Source organism: Dendrobates tinctorius, unplaced genomic scaffold, assembly GCF_039654945.1.
Source record: "Dendrobates tinctorius isolate UK_male_01 unplaced genomic scaffold, ASM3965494v1 ptg000285l, whole genome shotgun sequence".
Classification (NCBI taxonomy): Eukaryota; Metazoa; Chordata; class Amphibia; order Anura; family Dendrobatidae; genus Dendrobates; species Dendrobates tinctorius.
Window position 1 is genome coordinate 1,186,821 of NW_027361952.1, and position 25,032 is coordinate 1,211,852.

The window sequence follows — 25,032 nt, forward strand, 5'->3', positions numbered from 1 at the left end:
ATCAGGTCCTTAAGTTGATGATTTTTCATACCCTCCTCTAAACCCAGCCGGGCAGATGAAAAATTACCTGTTGTTCATCCAGAAGAAAATGGATGATTTTCGATCCAAAAAAAAAATGAATGAATCTTCTTCTATGGTGTTCTGTATGACCACTGTTTTATACGTCACCATTAAAAGAACAGGTAATACAGTTTCCTACGCAGTCTTCCCAATGGATCCATTTAAATTAGCGCCACACTCATGCCCGTTTGGCATCCTTTTTTGTACCACTTATTGACCTTAATGAGGCGGATCCAATTTTAAAAGTGGATCAAAATAGTGAATGCTGCCTTTTTTTTTTTTTAAGAGGGACAGATGGTAAAAACGTTTACTTGCATTAATGCTGTATGCGGACTGTGTGCATAGACATCATATCTGTACATGAGGCCTTGTAGAAAGATCGGGTAGTGGGGAGCTCCCTGCACATATATCTGGGGTTGCTGCATGTTTTTTGAAACTAATGGATGGACAAGTGACCACTGCAGCCAATCACCCTGCTAAGGCAAGGGGTTGGCTGCAGCAGACCATTTGTCAACGCAACATCATTATTGGCAAAGACTGGCAGGAATAATTGGAGAGCAGGTGCTGGAACGGCGGGGAATTTAACATATATAATACGTTGTTTATTTTATGGCATTTCACCACCGGTGCCTTTTTATTATTGATCATGAATAACCCTTTTGAAGTGGAATTTTCCCTGGATTTTTTTTTAAATTTAACCCAAGTACCTCCCAGGTTTCCCATCTTGACTTTTTATTTTTTCTGGACAGCTTATCAAAAAATCATGGACAGACGATATTTTTAGGGACAAATTGGAAAACCATAATAAATCATTACAAGTATAAATTATTCTTGTCTGCAGCCCATAATTCTGATATGAATACATCAGCTGCATTCATTGTAAAATGATGATAATTACAGTCAAAATAATCTGTACAAGTTTATTCAGTTTAAAAAAAAATCACAGATGCCTTAATTTTTTTTTACGGATAGGTAAAAAAAGTGCCCTATTTTTACGGACTGTTCAAATGTTTGGAGGGTAGGCAACCCTGGTACCTCCTCCAATTGCCGTTGCTGCACTGATTCTGGAACATTTTTTCTTTTTCTACTGTGCCCCTCCATTCCAAAGTTATGCTCTCCAGTAATAAAGATGCACATTTTCCCTTCCACTAACTGAGTGTATGCCACTGTTCTTCTCTGTGGGCGTCAGCTTTTTTCTCCTCTGATGCTGGCCAATGAAAACACAGTTGCACCCACAGGGAAGTTTTATAGCACATGCCCAGCTGACAGGAAAATTTTAATGTTTATTACTGGAGGGCATAACTTTTTAATGGAGGGGCATAGAAAAAAGGAAAACCTGTTACAGAATCAGTGGAGCAGAGGCAATTTGAAGAGGTTCTCATTTTAAATAAAAAAAATTCCAGAAAAAGTCCCCTTTAAGCCCCCCAGATATTCTTTCACATAAAAATGTACAAAAAAACTTCATGTCCACATAATCTCATCATAATTTTCTCGCAACCAATATTTAAAATTTCTGCACAGGCAAAGTCCATACAAGTGGTGTTAAAGGTCATCATAGTGCAGTATCAAATCCCATACCCCAAAAGTGGCATATCCCATTTCCTAAAAAAAATAGCATGGGATGTATTTTTAAAAATATAAATTGTCATTTTTCTAAGGGATGCAAAATATGAAATCCAAAGAAATTAAAAAACAATGAAAAACAAAAACTCAAATATCTAAAATTAAGCCCCATTAAGGATTCTTGCTAATTAGTCCGGTCTGAGGTAGCTTCAAAGATCTTCCTTTTTCCTCTTAATGATTTCTCTTATCATAGAAGCCACATCATCTCTTATATTTTCCACTGGATCCTCAGGTCTCCAGGTTTTCAGAACTTGACCTTCAGGGTTGACCAAATATTTCCAAAAGTTCCATCTGGGCTCCTTCTTAGTTGAATCTAAATTGAAATAAACATCATCTATTATTTATAGAAATGTGTTATTTTTCGTTTCAAATTAGTAGTGATTCTATGGTATGCTACTGACCAAAATAATAAACCTAATTATTTATGATAGATATTTCTGCCTTTGCGAACTCCACACCTATTGTTCCAATGTATGCAGCGATACATCATAGGTTCACAGAATGGTGGAGTTGGAAGGGACCTCCTGGGTCTTCTGGTCCAACCCCCTGCTCAAAGCATCATTGCGTAACTACACAACTTCGGTGGTCTGTTTGGGATAACTATTATGCTTTTATCAGATTTATTGAACATCTTCTAACAATAGTTAGTGAAGGATAAAATACCCACAATGGAGTCTGGTCATCCTATTGCCATGTGACGATCCTGGGGAGGGGAGAACAATTCTGAAAATTGAAGAACACCATTTTTTGGGGTCCTACTTTAAGGCCTCATTCAGATATTTTTATTCCTTGTACATGAAAAATACAGACCAATTCTTGTCAGTGTTTGGTCCGCGAGTCATTTTTTTTCCCATCAGTGTTTCATAAGTTTTTCTCGTTTGAAAGCAAAAAAATCAGAACTGGTGGAGGTTTCTGAAGCTTCTCCTAGCAAACTGTCAATGAAAATTGTGCAGCACTAGGGTGCAACTAGGATGCCATTAGTGTGTTGTCCAAGGATTTCATCAACCCATACACTTGCATTGAAGAGATTAATCCTTAACTCCAATAAAAAACATACGTGTCTGCATTTTTATTTTTTGTGTGGGCTCTTGGGACAGAACTCATACATGAAAAATGAACATCCGAATGGTCTTACTGGTCTTACTCCCATAGATTTAAAGGGAAACTCAGTAGAGCATGCAACAGCTGGAAATTGGTGAAACAGGTGAGTCACTGTTGTCTGCAAAGGGGATGATGGGACACCATAGGGTATGTGCACGCGATCAGTAAACGTTGCGAGTTTGATGTTGCGTACTTGTGTAATATCCAACCTGCAGCGGCCACGTGTTACAGCACAGTGGATAGGATGTCAAGAAATATCATGTTTACTATGCGTCCACAGACGCCCGCAAGACAGTCATGCGGCACGTCTCTCCAGACCGCAGCATGTCAATTTCTCTTGCGGAGGTGCTAGTCTCCACAAAAGAATTTTCACCAATAGAATGTATTGGATGCGGTGAATCCACATGGTTCAGTGAACACATACGTATTCACCTGGGTCCAAAGCGTTGCTACTTCCGGATCATGTGCACCCAGCCTAATGAGTATTTTAGGCAATGCACATCTTAACTTTCAACAGTAGGATGGTCCCAAAAAGCAAGTTCTTACCCATCTCTGTTCATGTATACCATCGCTCCATTCTACGTCTGAGACTGTCAGACATTTGGGCAATGAATATTGGGCTCATCTATCTACAGCCCCATATTCTGGATCTGGGGGTTCTCAGCAGTGGGACCCCCAGTGACCTGCAAGTTAACTGAAAGCCTTTTAAAAAGCAAATTGCAAGTGTGATTGGCTGACATTGTTGACTATGAGGAGAAGCTGAGAATTAGGTTCTGCTGGCCACATACATGAGGGTAGTGTGGTAAGGTAATTCCATTTGGTTATGGATTCGTCCCCCCACAATGCAAAGTCCAGCACAATCATTAATAGGAGTTATTCTGATTCCTTATATGCAGCCTCAGTTGTCACACATTGGTGGTCAACCTGAACTAAAGAACAAGCAGAAAAAAGTGACAGGTCACAAAGATTTATCCAAAAGTCTAATAATTAGTGATGATCGGGCATTAAAATGCTCGAGTACTTGGTACTCGAATCAAGCAGGTCAGATGCTTAGACTGGCTCAACTCGAGTGCCAAGTAAAATGAAGTCAATGGGAAACTCAAGCATTTTTCCAGAAGACCCAAACAGGAGGGCTGGGGGGACAAGAAAATAGCTGAAGTGGATGGAAACAGTGCTCAAATGGAATGGGACCAGTATGGGGAAGACTGAATGCATCTCTGACTCCCAGGTCTCAACTTTGGGGACAATGTTGTCAAAGTATTACTACACTTTTAGGGTATGCTCCTATGATCAGTGTTTGTCCAGGCTTTCACACAGCTGATTTTCCACATGAATCCCGCACCTCAGCTCACTTGCGTTTTTCCTTGCATTTTTGGTATGTTATTTGGTATAGTATTAGATGTGCGAAGCTATAGATAGATATGGGTTAGTTAGTTAGTTAAATATGGGGTACATAGGTAGCTAGAGAGAAAGCCATGAGATATATAAAAAGTGCCATGGTTGTGTCGTATACTGTATATGGATTACCCAAATAAATTAAAAAATGACGTGGGGTCCCCCCCTATTTTTGATAACTAGCCAAGGTAAAGTAGACAGCTGCGAGCTTATATTATCAGGCTGGGAAGGTCCATGGTTATTTGGTCCATCCCAGCCCATAGCCACCCCAGAAGTGGAGCATCTCATTAGATGCACCAATTCTAGCACTTTGCCCTGCTCTTCCCTATTGCCCTGGACGTTGGCAATTATGTGGTAATGTGGTTTGATGACAGCTATGATTTGTCACAAATCACAATTGGCATAAAGTCCTGGGGTTAGTAATGGCACTCAATTACTAACCCAGTAATCAGTTAAACACACATACATAGGAAAAACTCTTTATTTGAATAAAGACTCCCCTACACTATCGCTCGTTCACCAATTTATTAAAAAAAAAATAAAAAGAAGGTTTGAAGTAATCCAAGAAATCCGAAGTAGTCCAGAAAAGGATACCCGAAGGAATAAAAAGACAGAAATAAAGAAAATAGACACTCCCTTGTTCACCAATTTATTACCCAAAATATTTATATGTAGTCCACGTTCCCCGATTCTGTCTCCGGTGTCTGCGAATAGCAGTTAAGTTCCAGATATTCACAGGGGCTGGGTAGTGACTTCAACGCTCATCATTGTCACTGGGTTTCTCTGAGCGAGGAACTTTACTGCTATTCACAGATGCCGGAGACAGAATCGGGCAATGTGGAGTATGGCGGACCAGCTTGGCATCATTTTGTGTAATAAATTGGTGAATGAGGGAGTGTCTATTGTCTTTATTTCTGTCTTTTTCTGTCTATCCTTTTCTGGACTACTTAGGATTCGTTGGATTACTTCGAACGTGCATGGTATTTTTTTTTTTAAATAAAATGGTGAACGAGGGATAGTGTAGGGGAGTCTTTATTCAAATAAAGTGTTTTTTTTATAGGGTTAGTAATTGGGGAGTCTGATAGAAACCTTTCCATTATTAACCCCAGATGTTGATGTCAGCTGTGCTTTTTGACAAATCACAGCTGTCAGCAACCCCAACTACAATTACCCCATCTGCCACCGCACCAGGGCAATGTGGAAGAGCAAGGCAAAGCACCAAAATTGGCACATCTAATGTGATGCACCATTTATGGGGTGGCTACGGGCTTGTATTTTTATGATACGAAGGGCCCAATAACCAGGGACCTTCCCAGCCTGATAATTTCATCCCCCAGCTGTCTGCTTTACCTTGGCTAGTTATCAAAAATAGGATGAACTCCATGTCATTTTTAAAATTATTAAACCCAGGCTAAAAACTTACAACGCATGTGCTTTTTTTTTAATTTAACTGCGGATTTAACGCATCATTATAAGACTCAATGATACGATGTGGCTGGAAAATCACAGTAATGCCAGAAGCCAACATGACTACAGCATTACTGTGTATGGCAGGCTCCGCATGTCTTTTGGCTGTCTAACAGCTGTGAAACATGAGGGAGGGGACTCAAGCATGGCGCTCGAGCACCCGCAATACTCAATCGAGTAACGAGTCTACCCGAGTACCCCGATGCTTTATCGAGTATCGAGCAACGGCGTGCATGCTCACTCATCACTAGTAATTATCCTTTACTAGACCCGAAGAAGACGTACAGTACAGTACAATGCCACATTTTTCTAACATCCCATCATATCCTATGAAGATGCATCACAGAGGGACATTCTGCAGTGCTGACAGAATAGCCTTTATTTTTTTCTTAGGGTATGTGCACACGTTGCGGATTTGTCTGCGGATCCACAGCGGATTTGGCCCTGCGGATCCACAGCAGTTTTCCAAGTGATGTACAGTACCATGTTATCCTATGGAAAACAAAAACTGCTGTGCACACGCTGCGGAAAATTCAGCGCGGAAACGCAGCGGTTTATTTTCTGCATCATGTCTATTCTTTGTGCGAATTCTGCAGCATTTTTACACCTATTCCATTATAGGAATCCGCAGGTGCAAAAATGCAGGCGAAATCCGCTAGAAATCTGCAGTAAAAGTTAACGCAGGCATTTTGACCAGAAGATTCTGCAGATTCCGCGTGGAAAAATCCGCACACGTATCCGCAACGTGTGCACATACCCTTAGGGTGAAGCTAAGTGCAGATTCTTTGCCATGCGGCTTTCCAAGTATTAGTGTAGTCGACAGTAGTTACCTGCAATTCTTAGGTTTGTAATTGTAGATTAAAAAATTAATGTCGCATTACAAAAAGTCTCCACTTTCCATGCACCCAATGCAAAGGCCCCTTACTTCTAATCTTTTGTATAGTTTTGGAATATTTTTTTCTCTAAAATAATTTTTAAAAGTAAGATAATCATCTTATTGCTTTTAGAAGGGGCACCGTTGCCAAAGTGTGGCGCTTCTGTGCCCAACATTAGGCATACTTTTTTAGCATAGAAAAAAAAGTAAATATTGAGGTTTGTCATTGGTAGGCATATGCCAAATGGCTTACTTTTGCCAACTATACGGAACCATCTATCTTTTTTGACAGATCCATGAAAGAGAACACAAGCTATCACGTAGATGCCTCATTTTTTTTTTGTTTTAGTTTTTGTAAAAATAAATGGCATAGACATGTTGTAATCCTGGTTTCTTATAGTAGTACAGTAAAATATGGAACAACCCCAGCACTGGATTCCAGGCTTGGTATACAAAAGGATATTCCCATCTCCAAGATCTTATACCAATATGTAGTAGGTTTAATAATAATTATATTAGCAAATTCCTCCAAATAGAAATGTAGTATAGTTCTCCTGATAACCTATATCAATTACCAAATGTGCAGGGCATTGCAGTAGCTTAGGTATCCATGGTTATGGCACTAACAGCTAAGTACAGTAACTGTTACTATATGAGAGGTTGTAACCATGGATACCTAAGCTACTGTAATGCCCTACATGGGGTAAGCAAAATAGTTAATCAGAAGAACTATACTACATTTTTAATTGGAGGTATTTGCTAATATATTATTACACCTACTCCATATTGGGATAGGATCTTGTAGATAGGAATACCCCACTTAAGTTTTTGAATACTGTGATCCTATATTGTGCATCCTTGTGCCTCACATTCTATATGGAAGAGAGGTTTCTATGGACTTCATATCACTACATGTCATATTATACAGGTGTTCTCTGCTAAACACATTGATCCTAAAATGTAAAGTGCTGTGGAATATGCTGGCGCTGTAGAAATAAAAATTATTAATACCCTATAGGGTATACCATCCCTAATGGAAACACGATTTGTTACAGGGTTCATGTTCGTAAGCACTGCCGTGTGTCATCATTTCCATTTTTACAAGTCTGTATTCTCCCCAATTACCAAAAGAATAACAAAGTCCTATAATCAATAAAGAAAATCCCAAAACCACCGACCCAAACTTACCGACAAGGAACCTGAACGCAGGTTCTGCTTCTGAGCCCAGAATCTTTATTTTGTTGAATATTGGGAACGTCACCCCGTAGTTTCCCCTAGCGAAGGCGTCTATCGCTTTGTTCGAATTTGGCTCAGAATCCCCAAATTGATTGCAGGGGAACGCGAGGACATTAAAATGAAACGGCCCAAACTCCCTCTGTAATTCCTGTAGCCCTCTGTAGTTTGCATCTGTGTGCTGACAGCCGCTCGCCACGTTTACAACCAGGGACGCCTGCAGGAGAAAAGAGCAAAAATTCACTGTAATGACCGGATCTGTATACAGACCTCATGCCCATATCCCCATAGCAGGAGGTGACTATTCCATACATTTTACAGAACCAACAACCCTCTGACTGACAGGCCACATATACAGATCCAGCTAAGGGTTAACAGTAACCGGGAACAATAAAATGACAAATAAAGAAATAACATAGTTGCAAAAAAGTAAATGTAACATTGCATAAGAAGAGTGGATACATAACTAATACTATATAATATGGGGTCTGTGACCTGGTACTCACTTTGCCTCTGTATTTGCTCAGCGACACCGTCTTCCCCTTGGAATCGATCACGTCGTAGGAATAGAAATCTTTCCCTCTGGGTTTGAAGAATTTTAACTGTAAAATAAATAGGGCCGCCGAGCATAGCACCATAGAGAAGAAGACGAGGAACACTTTAGCTTTTGGGGAAGAACATTTTAAGGGGTAAGGAGGAGGCAGAGTCTCCATTTTGGAGATTTTTGCAGGGAAGTTTTCAGCAAGTCCCTGGAATGTAAGGAGGAGCGCCGTCTGTAACTGGAAACCAGATGATCTCTCAGCCCACTGGAAGATACAGAGGAGGGTCTGAAACTGTGGGGAGAAATCCACTAGGGGGCATGTGTCAGTAATCACTGGTAAAGCACCTTAGGTTTTGTAGTAGTGCATGAAAGATAAAGATACTGTTGCCTTTAAGAGAAGTTGGTCATAGAGCGCTATGTTATTATCTGAGAGTAATGGATAGAACAGATGAGGCATTTGTCAAAATCACATAATCTATCACAACATAATAACAAGTCCACATGGGAACAATGCAAAAATAGAAAACACATTTTGCAAGTATTTGATTAAAAAATCATCTAAAAATATCGCTTAAAATGGTATTATAGCAATAAGCAACAATTTCCGGATAACTGGGGATCACACACTTTAATACTTCTTCCATCTGGAGGTTTGCAGTCCATACTGCTGTAAGAATATGTCAATTACACATTGGTAAAATTGATTCTAAACACATGAAATGAACCAAATGGTGCAAGCAGAATAATGAATATGATGGATATTGGTAAACATTCCCTTTCTTATGTCACATTCACTCCAAAATTTTGGACCAAACGATTCATTACTTAGATAATAATTTTGTACATTTTCTGACTCCTCTTATGGATGTAGTTATAGAGAGACTTAAAGAGGTTATCCACTGCTATTATGCGTTTAAGACATTTTTAAAGAGGTTGTCCACCGGGGTCACACTTGCGAGTGCAATGTGAGAAACTCGCGAGAGTCTCTCGATTCAATACCTGGCACTGCTGCCGGCACTCAGGACCGGAGCATAGAAATACATGCAGCTGCACACTCCGGTCCCGAGTGCCGGCGGCAGTGCAGGGTATTGAATCGAGACTCGCGCGAGTTTCTCGCATTGCACTCGCAAGTGTGACCCCGGCCTAACAGTGATGGTCTATCCTTAGGTCAATGTTTGATCAGGGGGGGTGGCAACATCTGGCACCCCCACCAATCAGCTGTTCTTGTTGGCGTCTGGAACTGCACAATTATGGAGCTACACAGCACAGTTCCGTCTGCTGTACAGTGGCACTGCACATTCATTTGGATAGGGGGCAGGTGTGCAGTACTCAGCAGCAGCCACTATACAGTTGATGGAGCTGTGATGCTCCGTAATTGTGCAGCTCCAGCCGCTGCAGACACCGAGTACAGCTGATCGTGGGGGTGCAGGGTGTTGCACCCCCACCAATCAGACATTGATGACCTATGCTAAGAAAATGCCATATATGTTAAGATAGTGGACAAACTCTTATAAATGTCTTAAAAGCATAATACACTCTTAAACGTTGAAAATGCAACAGCAAGAATGAAAATTCATGGAAATATAACCACCCCACACCAAAATCCCAGGAGGCGGATTGGAGTGACATTCCCTCATGAAGGCCTATTCGTGGTATTGCCCATGCGGTGTTCAGACAAATCTCCAACTATCATTTCATCCAAGATAACAGGGCTGAAGAGAAGAGACCTCCATTCCACCCTTCACTGCCATCTTGCTCTACACCATGATAGCCTTTGAGAGTGGTTGCGTGACGTTAATGTTCCATAGCTAGATGTCCGGCTCTTAGCCCCATTTCATTAAAACACCTTCAGATGGGTTGCATTGGCACAGATTTGCTTTAAAGAGGTTGTCAGGGGTTGGGGCTAAAGTCTGCATGCAACCTTGGGAATCTTGACAGTGAAATCGGTGCGCACTCTCAGCCTTTTCTGGTGACACGAGGGAGCAGTCACTATTTGCATATTTCCGGCCACATTCTGACTATACATGTCTCGCATTGCTCAACTCACTTTCATTGAGTGAGGCCGCACACGTCTTGTCTGAACGTGATCAAATGTATTCAAATTTCATATTTGCGGTCACGCTCCCACCCACTCTCGGCATTGGGGAATCCTGACAGTGCGCACATTGTGTGCTGTGAGGATTCACAAATCTGTGTTAGGACAAGGCTGACACCCCTGCATGCGTCCCCCTTCCCCCTCTCAGCTGCTCTGGTCCCTGCTGTCTCTGTCTCCTCTCAAGGCCAGTCCACAGGTTTCCTGGGAGAATGCTTAGGATGCGACCTCCCTGCTTCTTAAAGGGGCCCCAAGCGTGCTACTGAAAATGTCCCAACTAGCTGGGAGACATTAGGTATTTAAAGCACCTTTCCAAAATGGGATGTGCGTTAGCAACGTTAGTATCAATGTGTTTTCTGTTACCTAGTTGTAAGATCCTGTACCTGTGTGCTCTGAATCTGTCCATCACATTTACCTGACCCTGCCTGCACCAGTTTCAGTCAATCTTGCTGTACCTATATCCGAACCCATCTTGCCTATGCCTAGTCCTGTTCCTGATCCGTCTGAACCAACACTTGTGAATCGGTACCTGTGATCCCGTACTTGTGGCCGTCTCGTGTTCTTGTACCTGTCCTGCCTGTGCCTTATTCCGCATCTGTCTACCAGCCGTGTCCCTCCTGCTAACCAGTTTCTGGCTGGTCCTGATTTCCTGCTCCTTTGGGAATCAGCTGCTGCGGCTCTGGGGTCTTTCCTGGAATAGCACCTGGCGTCCACCTGAGTTCAAGTCTAACCACACGATCAGGGGATCTAGTGAAGAACCAGGTGGTCGCTTAGTTACGCCCCTCCAGGCTCTCCCCAGACCGTGGCACAGAGATTCTATGACCAAGTGCGTAACAGTCTGCAGGCACATGACTGCAGACTAAGCTCCAAGCCTGGACAACCCCTTTAATGTAAGCAAGAAGTAGAATGTTGTAGTTTGTTATTTATAACTAGTACCACAGAATGAGATTTAGGGAAAAGAATTTTTGGATTAAACGTGCGCTGCTAGACAAATGACTCCTTCCAGATTGCGTACTTTAAACTTTTAATTCCCAACGCGTTTCGAAGTTAACACTTCTTCCTCAGGGGATGATATGTACCACCTGATATGTACATATCATCCCCTGAGGAAGAAGTGTTAACTTCGAAACGCGTTGGGAATTAAAAGTTTAAAGTACGCAATCTGGAAGGAGTCATTTGTCTAGCAGCGCACGTTTAATCCAAAAATTCTTTTCCCTAAATCTGATGATTTATGGTCACGGAGTGGCCATTTGGATGTGCAGCAGGCTGACCTTTGTTCCTTTGTGTCTGAAACTCTCCTACACAAGGTGAGTATAACATCTTGAATTATATCTATTTATACTTGGGTAAGACCCTATTGCGCTCTTTCTCTTTTAGTTTTAACCACTAGTACCACAGAATGGCAGATCTAATCCTTCTTTCCTATACTCACCTCTGCTTTAAAGATGTTTTACCCCGAACAACTTGCATAGTGAATCAATGAAAGCCTGTATGGCATGGTCTAATTGGGATCCATAGATCACACTTTTAGACATTCTTTTTTTAATTAACATGCCATTAAAGTTAATTGTGATAAACCCCTTTTAATTACCTTTCTATCATTTTCTCCTCTTTGGAATTCTATATCACTTAAGTTTAATATAAATGTGATTTGCTGTCTTTCATCGTACTTTAGACTCCAGAAATTGGAAAGATTTCATATTCAAGATTCAAGAGGAGCATTTTAAGAAGACGGGAAAGACAGATTGATATATCTAGCAGTCCAATTTCCACAAGATGGCAGTGTTATCAAGGGCAACAGCAAGAGCATACCTTTAGTAATCCGTCATCTGAACTGTCCTCGAGTTCATCTGATGAATATTGGCGAACGCCAGAAAAGTTGGCACTATTACCATGTAAGTGTCACTAAGTACTTATACTTCCATAAAGGAACATTACATTATTAAATAAGGGACATAGCTGTGTGTTTACCGGCAGCACGGATGACAAGGACCAATACAAGTCTATGGTCTGTAAAACACATGTACAGCACACGGATGGCAACTGTGTATCATACATGTGCCTTCCGTGTCTAACATTGCAAAATATAGGAGAAGCTTTGCAATTTATTTCATTAGCCATCCATGAAAAGCACTGATGACTGTTGGTAAAACGAACAGATGACACACTGAGGCACAACACCGATAACACAGGTACCATTTTTTCATGTGCGTGTTTAAACATGGATGTGTAAAGGATACCTAAGTGTCTTGTTATAACTGTCATGGGTTTACCGCGACAGAGAGGAGCCAAAAGACCCCAGCATCTGATTTATTTTATTCCTGCACTGATAAGAAGCACTTCACCTTCAAATTAAACGGTGCAGGTTTCTTTTAGCAGTGCAGGGGTTAATCTGCTCAGCTGAGAGCTCTTGGAAGCGTTCCTGCATTAATGTTCTCATCCGTTCACTGTTAGCCTCTCCCATCTCCTACATAATCTGGGACCTGGCAAGCACTCATGGCCAGAACTAGCTTCATGATGCATGGTTAGGCGATGTTGGTTTGTAATAGTTGTTTGGCATTTGGTGGATTTATCTGAGACTGTTGTGAAGTTTTGGGTGTGTGCTAATCACCTTCTTCACCTACTTTATTTTTTCCCCATCCTGCACTCCCCGGTATTTACCTCTGTTGTTTGTGTGAGTATATTTGTATGATTGTTTTTTCCCTTTATCCCTCTTTGCATGACCTTGTTAGTCTGGTTGCTGTATTATGGCACACTACTACTCCCCTTTTCCCTGGGTGGAGCAATGGTACATACTGAGGGTGGATTCAGTAGCTAAGGCAAGGTACGTGGCCCCGGCATCTTCACCATCAGAAGTAATCCGGTGAACAGGGCAAGCTAGGGTGTCGCCTAGCGTTAGGAACAGGAAAAGAGCTCCTGGTCCCGGGATGTTATGAAAGAGTCACCGTAGGAGGCAAAAACAGAAATACTAGCTAAGTCCAGACAACCAGAGAAGTTGGCAGCTATCGGATTGCAGACCCCTGAACCTATCAACAACAACTAGCAGTAGCCGTGGGGGGTTCCTACGGTGCCCTAGACCCCTCAATCACAGCCGGAGAACTAAATAGCCTAAAAACAGAAAGGGAAATCTAAACTGCCCCAGAGCAGACCCCAAAGCAATAGGCGGCCCCCACATATAATGATGGTGAAGCAAGATGTAAAAACACTCACACAGATAGAAAGATAGGCTGAGCAAATGATGGGGCCAAAGCTAACTAAATAGGACAGGATAGAAAAGCTGCTGTCTGCAATCCGCCAAAACCCTATCAAAACAAGAGCCAACAGACTGATAGGGAAAAAAAGCCCTGAAGACGCTAGGCTTCAAAAAGACTATATCAGTACTCAGGTATTTTCTGAAGACAGAGCAAAAAGGAATTCAGCTCACCCCAGCAGGGAATGGCAGAAATCCAGAAAAACAAGGCAAAACAAAACCAAAACACAAATGCAAAAAGCAGAGCAGAAAACTTAGCTTTTGAGGAGCAGGAATCAGACTGGTCTCCTAGAATCCCTCAGGGAAATCACCAGCAAGGCAGAAGGGCGTCGGCTGCCTTATATCCAGTCAGCAATTCCAGTCACCCAGTCATCATCATCCTGCTCAGGTGCTTGTTAATCAGCCTCACTACCTTCCTTCACCAGAAGAGGGAGTTCATCAGACCTCAATGGTGAAGGGGAAAATGAACTCACAACAGTACCTCCCCCTTGAGGAGGGGTCACCAAACCCTCATCCATGCCACCAGGGCGATCAGGGTAAGACCGATGAAAGGCACGCACCAATCTTTTGGCATGAATATCAGAGGCAGAGACCCAGGAGTTATCCTCCTGACCATAACCCCTTCACTTAACCAAATACTGGAGTCTCCGTCTAGCCAGACGGGAATCCAGTATCTTCTCTACCTCATATTCCATGTTACCTTCAACCAATACAGGGTCCGGAGGTGCCACCCCAGGAACAACTGGTTCAACAAACCTCTTCAACAAGGGCTTATGAAACACATTATGGATTTTAAATGTGACAGGAAGAGCCAAACGAAAAGAGACCGGATTAATAATCTCCAAAATCTTGTAAGGTCCAATAAATCTAGGCTTATTCTTAGGAGAAGCCACCTTCATAATGATATTTTTTGATGATAACCAAACCATATCACCAACCTTAAACTGGGGACCACTGGTCCTATGTCGGTTGGAAAACCACTGGGCCTTTTCCTGGGAGAGAGATAACTTATCCACCACTTGGTCCCAGATCTGGTGCATTCTCTCCACCACAGTGTCAACACCTGGGCAGGCAGAAGACTCCACCTGCCCTGAAGAAAATCGAGGATGAAACCCAAAGTTACAAAAAAAAGGTGACATCAAAGTGGCAGAACTAGCTCTATTATTTAAAGCAAATTCGGCCAAGGGCAAAAATGAAACCCAATCATCCTGATCAGCGGAAATAAAACATCTCAAATACGACTCCAAGGTCTGGTTTGTTCTCTCCGTCTGCCCATTGGTCTGAGGGTGAAACGCAGAGGAGAAGGACAACTGAATTCCCAGCTTGGAACAGAAAGTCCTCCAAAATCTAGACACAAACTGAACTCCTCTGTCAGATACAATGTTCTCCGGAATCCCGTGCAAGCGAACCACCTGTTGCAAAAACAGGGGCACCAACTCAGAGGAAGATGGCAACTTGGGGAGTGGTACAAGATGAACCATCTTAGAGAACCTATCACAAATCACCCAAATAACAGTCATTCTCTGAGAGACAGGCATATCAGAGATGAAATCCATTGAAATATGGGTCCATGGCCTCCTGGGGACAGGCAAAGGCATCAACAACCCACTAGAGCGAGAACAAGGTTTAGACCGGGAGCAAGTCCCACAGGACTGCACAAAATTCCTGACATCACGAGACAGGCGGGCCACCAAAAAGACCGACTCACCAGATCTCTAGTACCAAAAATACCTGGATGACCAGCCAATGCAGAGCAATGAACTTCAGACATCACTCTCTTCTTCCACTGGTCAGGAACATACAACTTTCCACTGGGACAACGCTCAGGTTTGTCCTCCTGGAACTCTTCCAGAGCACGTCTCAAATCGGGCGAGATGGCAGAAAGAACTACCCCTTCGCCTAAGATGGTAGCAGGCTTGGTCACCACAGGAGAATCAGCAAAGAAGCTCCTAGAGAGAGCGTCAGCCTTGACATTCTTAGTTCCAGGAAGAAAAGAGACCACAAAATCAAAACGTGTAAAAAACAAGTCCCACCTAACCTGTCTAGGGTTCAAGCATTTGGCCGACTCCAGGTAAATCAAATTCTTGTGGTCAGTGAGGACCACGACTTGATGTTTAGCTCCTTCCAACCAATGTCTCCACTCCTCAAATGCCCATTTCATGGCTAACAGTTCCCGATTCCCCACATCATAGTTACGTTCAGATGGAGAGAACTTTCGGGAAAAGAAAGCACAGGGATTCATTTTAGATATGTTACAGGATCCTTTTGGGACAAAACAGCTCCTGCACCAATCTCAGAAGCGTCCACCTCTACCTGGAACGGGAGTGAGACAACAGGTTGCCGCAAAACCGGGGCAGAAGTGAATCTTCGCTTCAGCTCCTGAAAAGAAGAAACAGCCTCCGGAGACCAATTCAACACATCAGAACCCTTCTTAGTCAGATCAGTCAATGGCTTGGCAATACTAGAAAATTTTGCTATAAATTTCCAATAAAAATTAGCAAAACCCAAAAACTTCTGGAGGGCCTTCAAAGTAGTGGGGTGAACCCAATCATAAATGGCCTGTACCTTGGCCGGGTCCATTTCAATAGTTGACGGAGACAAAATAAATCCCAAAAATGAAATCCTCTGTACCCCAAAAAGGCATTTCGATCCTTTGACATACATGGAATTCTCCCTCAAGATCCGGAACACAGTCCGAACATGTTCCACATGAGAATCCCAATCCTTGGAGAAGATCAAAATATCATCCAGATAGATAATCAAAAATTTATCCACAAAGTCTCGGAAAATGTCGTTCATGAAGCACTGGAAGACAGAAGGGGCATTAGTGAGCCCAAAAGGCATCACCAGGTACTCAAAATGTCCCTCCGGAGTATTAAACGCCGTCTTCCATTCATCCCCATGCTTAATGCGGATAAGATTATACGCCCCCTGAGGTCAAGCTTGGTAAACCAGCAAGCACCTTTAACTCTGGAGAATAGATACGAAATCAGGGGTAACGGATACTGATATTTAATAGTAATTTTGTTGAGGGCACGATAATCAATACAAGGCCTTAATGAACCATCCTTTTTGGCCACGAAAAAAAACCCGGCACCTAAGGGTGAAGAGGATGGTCTAATATGACCCTTCTCCAACGCCTCCTTAATATAGGATCGCATAGCCTCGTGCTCGGGTACAGATAAATTGAAGAGCCGACCCTTGGGAAATTTACACCCCGGGTTCAGTTCAATTGCACAGTCATAACTCCTATGAGGAGGCAAAGATGCAGACTCATTCTCACTAAATACATAATAAAAGTCCGCCAAATAGTCAGGAACATCATGTGACTGAGGAGAGGTGGAAAAAACTGGAGCCTCACTAAGGGCACACCGACAACCCCAACTCACCACAGACACAGATTTCCAATCCAAAACTGGATTATGAATTTGCAACCAGGGAAACCCCAGAACAATGGTATCATGCAAATTATGCAACACCAAAAATCTGCAATTTTCTTGATGGTCTGGGGCGACCCGCATTACCACCTGGGTCCAAAACTGAGGTTTATTTTTCACCAAAGGAGTAGCATCAATCCCCCTCAAAGGGATAGGCGTCTGCAGAGGTGTCATCGGAAATCCACAACGTTTAGCAAAATCCAAGTCCATTAGGTTCAGGGCTGCTCCCAAATCCACAAAAGCCTTGGCGGAAAATGTGGACAGGGAGCAGATCAGAGTAATTGCCAGAAGAAACTTAGGTTGAACACCACCCACAGAAAACTTGTGTGCAAAACGTTTCTCTCGTTTAGGACAGACAGAAATAATATGCGAGGCATCTCCACAAAAAAAACACAGCTTATTACGCCTTCTGAACTCCTGACGTTGCTCCCTGGACAAAACTCTATCACATTGCATAGGTTCAGACACTTGTTCAACAGGTGGCAACACCTCTCGTGCAGTCCTGCGTTCACGTAAACGCCGATCAACCTGAATAGCTAATGACATAGAATCGTCAAGACCAGAGGGAACAGGAAATCCCACCATAGTATCTTTTACGGCTTCTGACAAACCCTTCCGAAAGAGAGCTGCCAAGGCATTATCATTCCAGGTAGTAAGGACCGCCCACTTTTGGAATTTTTGACAGTACAATTCTGCAGAATCTCGACCCTGGCTCAATGCCAACAGGGTCTTTTCAGCCTGATCAATAGCATTAGGTTCGTCATACAACAACCCCAAGGCTTGAAAAAATGCGTTCACATTAGTCAGAATAGGATCATCTGGTTTCAAAGAAAACGCCCAATCCTGGGGATCGCCACGCAGCAAAGAGATGACAATTTTAACCTGCTGCACGGAGCTCCCTGACGAGTTAGGCTTCAAGGCAAAAAAATAATTTACAATTATTTTTGAAATTCAAAAATTTAGACCGATCCCCAAAAAACACATCAGGAGTAGGGATCTTTGGTTCAGCAGCATGTGAATGAGCAAGGTAGGCGGAAATTCCCCGCACTTCCGCAGCGAGCTGCTCCACACGATCAGACAATTGCTTTATCTCCATTGCGAGAAAAAAAAATTCCCCCTACGGCCTCAGAGATATAGAGGAAAAAATATGCACACTTTTTTTTTTTTTACAATTCTTTCCTGCTATTGAGTACCCTAGGATCTGCGGTATGGCTGGTGATTCTGTTATGAATGAGTCACCGTAGGAGGCAAAAACAGAAATACTAGCTAAGTCCAGAAAACCAGAGAAGTTGGCAGCTATCGGATTGCAGACCCCTGAACCTATAAACAACAACTAGCAGTAGCCGTGGGGGGTTCCTACGGTGCCCTAGACCCCTCAATCACAGCCGGAGAACTAAATAGCCTAAAGACAGAAAGGGAAATCTAAACAGCCCCAGAGCAGACCCCAAAGCAATAGGCAGCCCCCAACATATACTGTAATGATGGTGAAGCAAGATGTAAAAACACTCACACAGATAGAAAGATAGGCTGAGCAAATGATGGGGCCAAAGCTAACTAAATAGGACAGGATAGAAAAGCTGCTGTCTGCAATCCGCCAAAACCCTATCAAAACAAGAGCCAACAGACTGATAGGGAAAAAAGCCCTGAAGACGCTAGGCTTCAAAAAGACTATATCAGTACTCAGGTATTTTCTGAAGACAGAGCAAAAAGGAATTCAGCTCACCCCAGCAGGGAATGGCAGAAATCCAGAAAAACAAGGCAAAACAAAACCAAAACACAAATGCAAAAAGCAGAGCAGAAAACTTAGCTTTTGAGGCGCAGGAATCAGACTGGTCTCCTAGAATTCCTCAGGGAAATCACCAGCAAGGCAGAAGGGCTTCGGCTGCCTTATATCCAGTCAGCAATTTCAGTCACCCAGTCATCATCATCCTGCTCAGGTGCTTGGTAATCAGCCTCACTACCTTCCTTCACCAGAAGAGGGAGTTCATCAGACCTCAATGGTGAAGGTGAAAATGAACTCACAACACCGGGATACCCGACAGTTCTTACAATAACTCTTTGCTAGCCTATGGATAATAAAATGTTAAAAGCGTAAAACCTTTTAAGTAAATTTGTGTCCAGTTTGTTTTACTTTGAACAACTTTTCACTTCTATGAACACAAAAACTCATTCATCATGGTTTTTATGGCAGAATTTTAGTGTAAACGCCTTCAAATGTTGCAGAATTATTGCACAACTTGCATCTGCTCAAAAATATTGCATACTTCGGCTTTTTCACACTAGTTTTGCGCATCTTTGCCAAAAAGGTAAGAGTTGGGACAGGTTGGTCCTTGGCAACGCTTGCCCAACAAATTCATTAAAAGTGGTCATGTTCCTTATGACAGAAATGTTTCTCCATATTACTCCCTTGCGAGGTGCAGCACTGATAGATGCACTAGATTCATTAAATGGCGTTGGCTTCCTAATGAATTGGGCACATCTTATTCCTGCATGTCCATCATTAAAGGGAATCCGTCAGCAGTATGTTTGTATGTAATACGAGAGCAGCACGATATAGGGGCTGAGACCCTGAATCCAGTTATGTGTCATTTACTAGGCCGTGTTTTGCTGTTTTGATAAAATCACTGTTTTACCAGCAGGAGATTATTACTAGAGGACTTGATGTCTTGTGCCTCCTGGTCCAATCACAACCTGATTAGCAGCTTTCTGTCAATATACTATGTGCACAGAAAGCTTCCGATCAGTGGTGTGGTCTGGGTTATACTCAGCTCAGCATTCAGAGAACTGCTAAATCTGCAGCAAATAAAACTGTAAGTGTATCACAACTGCTGCATTCAGTAAGTGACACATCGCTGGAATCAAGGTCTCAGTCCCTGTTTCATGCTGCTGTCAGATTACATAGAAAAAAACGCTGATGGATTCCCTTTAAAACTGATTTGTAAAACATCATTCTTAATGAATGGAGGCCAAAACCTCTGCTAGGCTTCTTTTAAAATAAGCTATTCATTAATTATCCCATCCCTAGTGACAAATGATTGGCTCTAAATGGGTCATCTGTTGCTGAATTTTTAGTGTGACATGGGACGGAAAATCCGACTGAGGTAGTGATGATCTTTGGCCATGTAAGATACTGTATACTTCGCGAGTCCAGGGTCAATTGGAGCTGTCTTTTATTCCTACAGCATATACTTGTCAACAGATGCTATTTTTACAGCTTTACATATAAACCTATTATAAAGTAATTTCATAGAATACAGAGATACCAAGCGTAGATACCAAATGCACCAAAATCATAAATCTCTTTAGTAAATGGCACTCATAGAATAAAAACTAAGTAACATTTTGTTTTGCATTTTCCCTATATTATAAATTAATATAAATGTAATACTCTTGTACAATGAACGAAGTACAACTTATCTTGCAAAAAAGATTATTTGGACTTTGTAAGGCCATAACTGATTGCATCCTTTTGGTCAATCAGTACAGATATGTTAACAGTCTACCACTATTTTATAGACCTGACGAATGTATCCAATATTCCTGACTTGACTCCCAAACCATCAGAAGACAATGTTCTACAGATCATCTCTAGGAAATCCATCAGAAGGTGTTTGAATCAGAAAAAAATATCATTCCTCCAACCTCAAGTAAGTTTTCAGAATAATTTCTTAACTAGTAGAGTTGAACAAAAAGGTTGGCAGGACCCTGGTTCTTCGGTCACGTCGGTAGTCCGTGGCCACCGCTGCAGGCCTTGTATGATCTGCTGGAAACCCCAACTCTTCTGATTGGAAGGAGACATGACATAATCTATGTGTTCTCCATCATGTAATGATTTAGTGACTCCTACCAAGCAGTAGAGGCAGTGGTAAATCCAGCAGGTTATAAGAGGTTCGCAAGGCTCTGTTATGGCAGCCATGAACTATCGAAGTTGTCCCTAGATCAGAGTCCTGCAAATCTTTCTGCTTAACTTTAAAACTTAAAATTCACTGATTATTTTGGATGAAACAATATACATGTATTATAATTAAAAAATGCCAAACTGGGTTTTCTAAGCATTTAAACATGGGGTGCACAACTCCAGTCCTCAAGACCCACAACAGGTGATGTGTTCAGGATCGCCGTAGCATTGCACAAGATGTTGAAATCATCACATGTGCCGGAGATTAAATTATCGCCTGGGCAATACTAAGGAAATCCTGAAAACATGCACGGTTGGTGGCCCTTGCGGACTGGAGTTGTGCACCCTTGAGTTAAAGAGAAATTCTGTGGACAGAAAAAGTGTTACTACCAGCTGTTGAAAAGTGAGGAAGATGTCACTTTTTATATTCCCACATGTCGCTTTCCATATTACAAAGTAGTATAACATTAATTACAAAGTTTCATATATTTCCATGTAGTACTGTTTCTTACTACTTAGGTTTATGTTTTAAAACTGCTCATACACAGATGTAGCAAACTTTAAATGAACATTTTGTGAGTCAGTAACATTAGTTTGGTTGTGCTGATTGTTTGCTTTGTAGCACAGATGCTTCAGTAGAAATGAATGTCCAGCTATGTTACTATAACAACTTGCCAAGCAAGTACATTAAATAGATTTCAAGTCTACAGTCACTCTATTGCAAATTTGAGAATCCTCACAGCACGCACAGCGCACGCTGTCAGTATTCTCTGGTGCCAGAACTGACCATTGACATTCATGTGACTGCAAGTATACAATTTGCATACTCCCTGCCACATTCCGACTAGACGTGTCCGGCATCCCTCAATAAACATGTATTAAGTGACACCCGACTAACTGAAAAAAACCCTATTAAAATATAACTTTTATTAAGTACAAAAATAACAATATAAAATTGCACAGATGTCCCCTATTATAAAGCCTAGTAAAAAACGGGCTAATGTATTGCTGGAAAGAGATAAGGTATAGCAGTCAAACCAAATCTAACCAGCTGAATCTGCCAATCCAATCATGTGGTCAGAAAAACCTGAATCATAGCAGTTAAAAACTGCACAATACTATTATAGCCCAAAATCCTCAAAAACGGAAAAAAAAGGGAAATGGACATAAAGAAGATGTATAAAAATTGATAATACGTGCTACCATCTGATAACAATTTCACTCAGCCGATGTGAAGAAAAGAGTGACCTGGCCCTATACAAAATGACTATCTGAACACCTACCTAGGTGCGGAGGTTGGCACCCTAAGAAATACGAGAATGGCGCCCCCGCTCGTGCAATGGCTATCCCTAATCTCCTATATCATCCTATAAGACGACAGATTAGAAACAGAGGGCCAGATGGCCTGTATCCATTTGCTTAGAATATCTTCATGAATGCAGTAAAGTAGATTTATACAATCATATATGCATGTGAGGAAAGGTAGAAAGTCCAGACAGTCTGAATAGATGCATAACACTCACACACAGTAGAACCAGTTACATATAAATTTGTAGCAAATTATACCCTTTCCCAAAACCACTATGTTATGTATATGAAGTATATATAAAAATTGTCAAATCAAGTACCCAGATAAAAAACTGCCTGTTAGACACAATGATGAATCAATGGTAGGTAAACAGGAATGGCTTATCTGATAACAAATTGTCAGAAATCATGAAAGCAAACAAAGACACCACTGAATGTACCAGATTTTCAAGTCTCAGTGTAAATTCTCGCTTCTCGCGCGATCAGCGATAACCAGCGGGGGAGCGGGTCGGAGGTAAGTATCAAATGCAGCGATATCGCTAGCAATATCGCTGCAACGTCACAAAATCGGTGACTTTACAGCGATATTGCTAGCGATATCGCAGTGTGTAACGGGGGCATTAGTCTCCACTGCCAGACCGCTCTGACCAATATGCATCTCTCCTGATGAACCCGCAGTAGGGGGAAACGTGTTGAGAGTGTGCGGACTATATCTGAGGAATGATGTTATCATGGACCTTATGGATATCATTATGAAGGAGTATATATTCGCAGATAAGTACTGTTTTGTTTTTTTTGCTTTTTTTCCCCATGAATGGGATTATTGTTGTCAGTATCTGGTGATTTAAACTAGGGGTACGATATATATCTGATATCTGGAGTGGCTGTAGCACCCCTACTAATTTATACTGAGACTTGAAAATCTGGTACATTCAGTGGTGTCTTTGTTTGCTTTCATGATTTCTGACAATTTGTTATCAGATAAGCCATTCCTGTTTACCTACCATTGATTCATCATTGTGTCTAATGGGCAGTTTTTTATCTGGGTACTTGATGTGACAATTTTTATATATACTTCATATACATAACATAGTGGTTTTGGGAAAGGGCATAATTTGCTACAAATTTTTATGTAACTGGTTCTACTGTGTGTGAGTGTTATGCATCTATTCAGACTGTCTGGACTTTCTACCTTTCCTCACATGCATATATGATTGTATAAATCTACTTTACTGCATTCATGAAGATATTCTAAGCAAATGGATACAGGCCATCTGGCCCTCTGTTTCTAATCTGTCGTCTTATAGAAGGATATAGGAGATTAGGGATAGCCATCGCACGAACGGGGGCGCCAATCTCGTATTTCTTAGGGTGCCAACCTCCGCACCTAGGTAAGTGTTCAGATAGTCATTTTGTATAGGGCCAGGTCACTCTTTTCTTCACATCGGCGGAGTGAAATTGTTATCAGATGGTAGCACGTATTATCAATTTTTATACATTTTCTTTATGTCCATTTCCCCTTTTTTCCGTTTTTTTGAGGTTTTTGGGCTATAATAGTAATGTGCAGTTTTTAACTGATATGATTCAGGTTTTTCTGACCACATCATTGGATTGACAGATTCAGCTGGTTAGATTTGGTTTGACTGCTATACCTTATCTCTTTTCCAGCAATACAATAGCCCGTTTTTTACTAGGCTTTATAATAGGGGACATCTGTGCAATTTTATATTGTTATTTTTGTACTTAATAAAAGTTATATTTTAATAGGGTTTTTTTCAGTTGGTCAGTTATAGGTAACCTTTGTTCACATTATACTTGTTATTAAGTGACACCCCAAAACTCTGGTTGGCATGTGACCACATGTATGCAAACGGCATACTTTCAGTCATTCCCGCTCCCGGCACTGGAAAATCCTGACTGCGTGCGCTGTGCACTTTGTGAGGATTTTCAAGTTTGCAGTCACATAGCGCCCCAGTTCGGATTTTTTCCAGGGTCTCGGCTGCCGGGGGTAGCAGAGACCCTAGAGAACATGAATCGGGTCGGTTTTTACCGACCCTGCTTTTGCGATCGCCGTTATTAACCCTATAATGGCGATCACAAAAAAAGCCGCGATTTTGCATTTAATTTCTCTTTCTCTGTGGGGACACCGCTCTGCCACAGGTAGATATATCTATTTACTCTGCTCCTTTACCCTACCCGGTTCATTATATACCGGTTTCATTATATGGCTATCATGGAGCGGATTTTGGGCATTATTAGGACTTCATTAACAATGGTATGGTATATCTCTCTTTGCAGTATGGGCTTTTTATGGTGTTTGCTTCAGCCATTGTGTCTTGGGATTACTCTATTATAGAGCTCGTATTTAGGCATTTACTATAAAAGCACTGCATACTTTATATATATAGTTTTTTCATGTAACCATATGTTTATTGTATGTTTACATACCACGCTGCATTCATATATAGTCCTGATAAAGGCCTTTGTGATGTGTCCTCCTCATGGCAATCTTGCTGCTATATCACGCTGGTTTTAGTGATTTTTTCAATAAAGTGTATACCTTGTTTATTATATTTATTGTGGGATCTCTTTTTTTTCCTACTATGTGAGATGTGGGATTTGCTGGTCATTAAGCTGCAAACTGGCTCTGTCACTAAGGGGTTAAAATGAGCTGTTCAAAACAGCTGACATGTGTCGGGAAAGATGTGGGCTCAGCGCCGGAGGCAAAATAAAAGGGAGAGACACGACATGCG

General features: G+C 41.8%; 2 protein-coding genes across 2 annotated transcripts in view; one reads left to right on the top strand and one right to left on the bottom strand.

Annotated features, from left to right (window-relative positions):
* Window positions 1-25,032, top strand: part of CDC20B (cell division cycle 20B) — a 75,743-nt gene that overhangs the window by 7,198 nt on the left and 43,513 nt on the right. Inside the window, exons 4-5 of the mRNA XM_073559948.1 lie at window positions 12,062-12,281; window positions 20,590-20,720. Coding sequence (XP_073416049.1) covers window positions 12,062-12,281; window positions 20,590-20,720 — 351 coding nt within the window. The remainder of the gene's footprint in view (window positions 1-12,061; window positions 12,282-20,589; window positions 20,721-25,032) is intronic.
* Window positions 967-8,541, bottom strand: GPX8 (glutathione peroxidase 8 (putative)). Its single transcript, XM_073559947.1, has 3 exons — window positions 8,260-8,541; window positions 7,709-7,970; window positions 967-1,996 (listed from the first exon to the last, which is right to left on the bottom strand). The coding sequence occupies exons 1-3, from the start codon at window positions 8,464-8,466 to the stop codon at window positions 1,833-1,835; spliced, it is 633 nt and encodes a 210-aa protein (XP_073416048.1). The 5' UTR covers window positions 8,467-8,541; the 3' UTR covers window positions 967-1,832.

What these genes read in the sequence shown, in the direction of transcription:
- GPX8 (XM_073559947.1), bottom strand. Translation starts at nt 8,466, where the DNA reads ATGGAGACTCTGCCTCCTCCTTACCCCTTAAAATGTTCTTCCCCAAAA. An exon ending in TGAGCAAATACAGAGGCAAA is followed by an intron (nt 7,971 to 8,259) that starts GTGAGTACCAGG and finishes TTTCTCCTGCAG; the next exon opens with GCGTCCCTGGTTGTAAACGT. An exon ending in TGCGTTCAGGTTCCTTGTCG is followed by an intron (nt 1,997 to 7,708) that starts GTAAGTTTGGGT and finishes ATTTCAATTTAG; the next exon opens with ATTCAACTAAGAAGGAGCCC.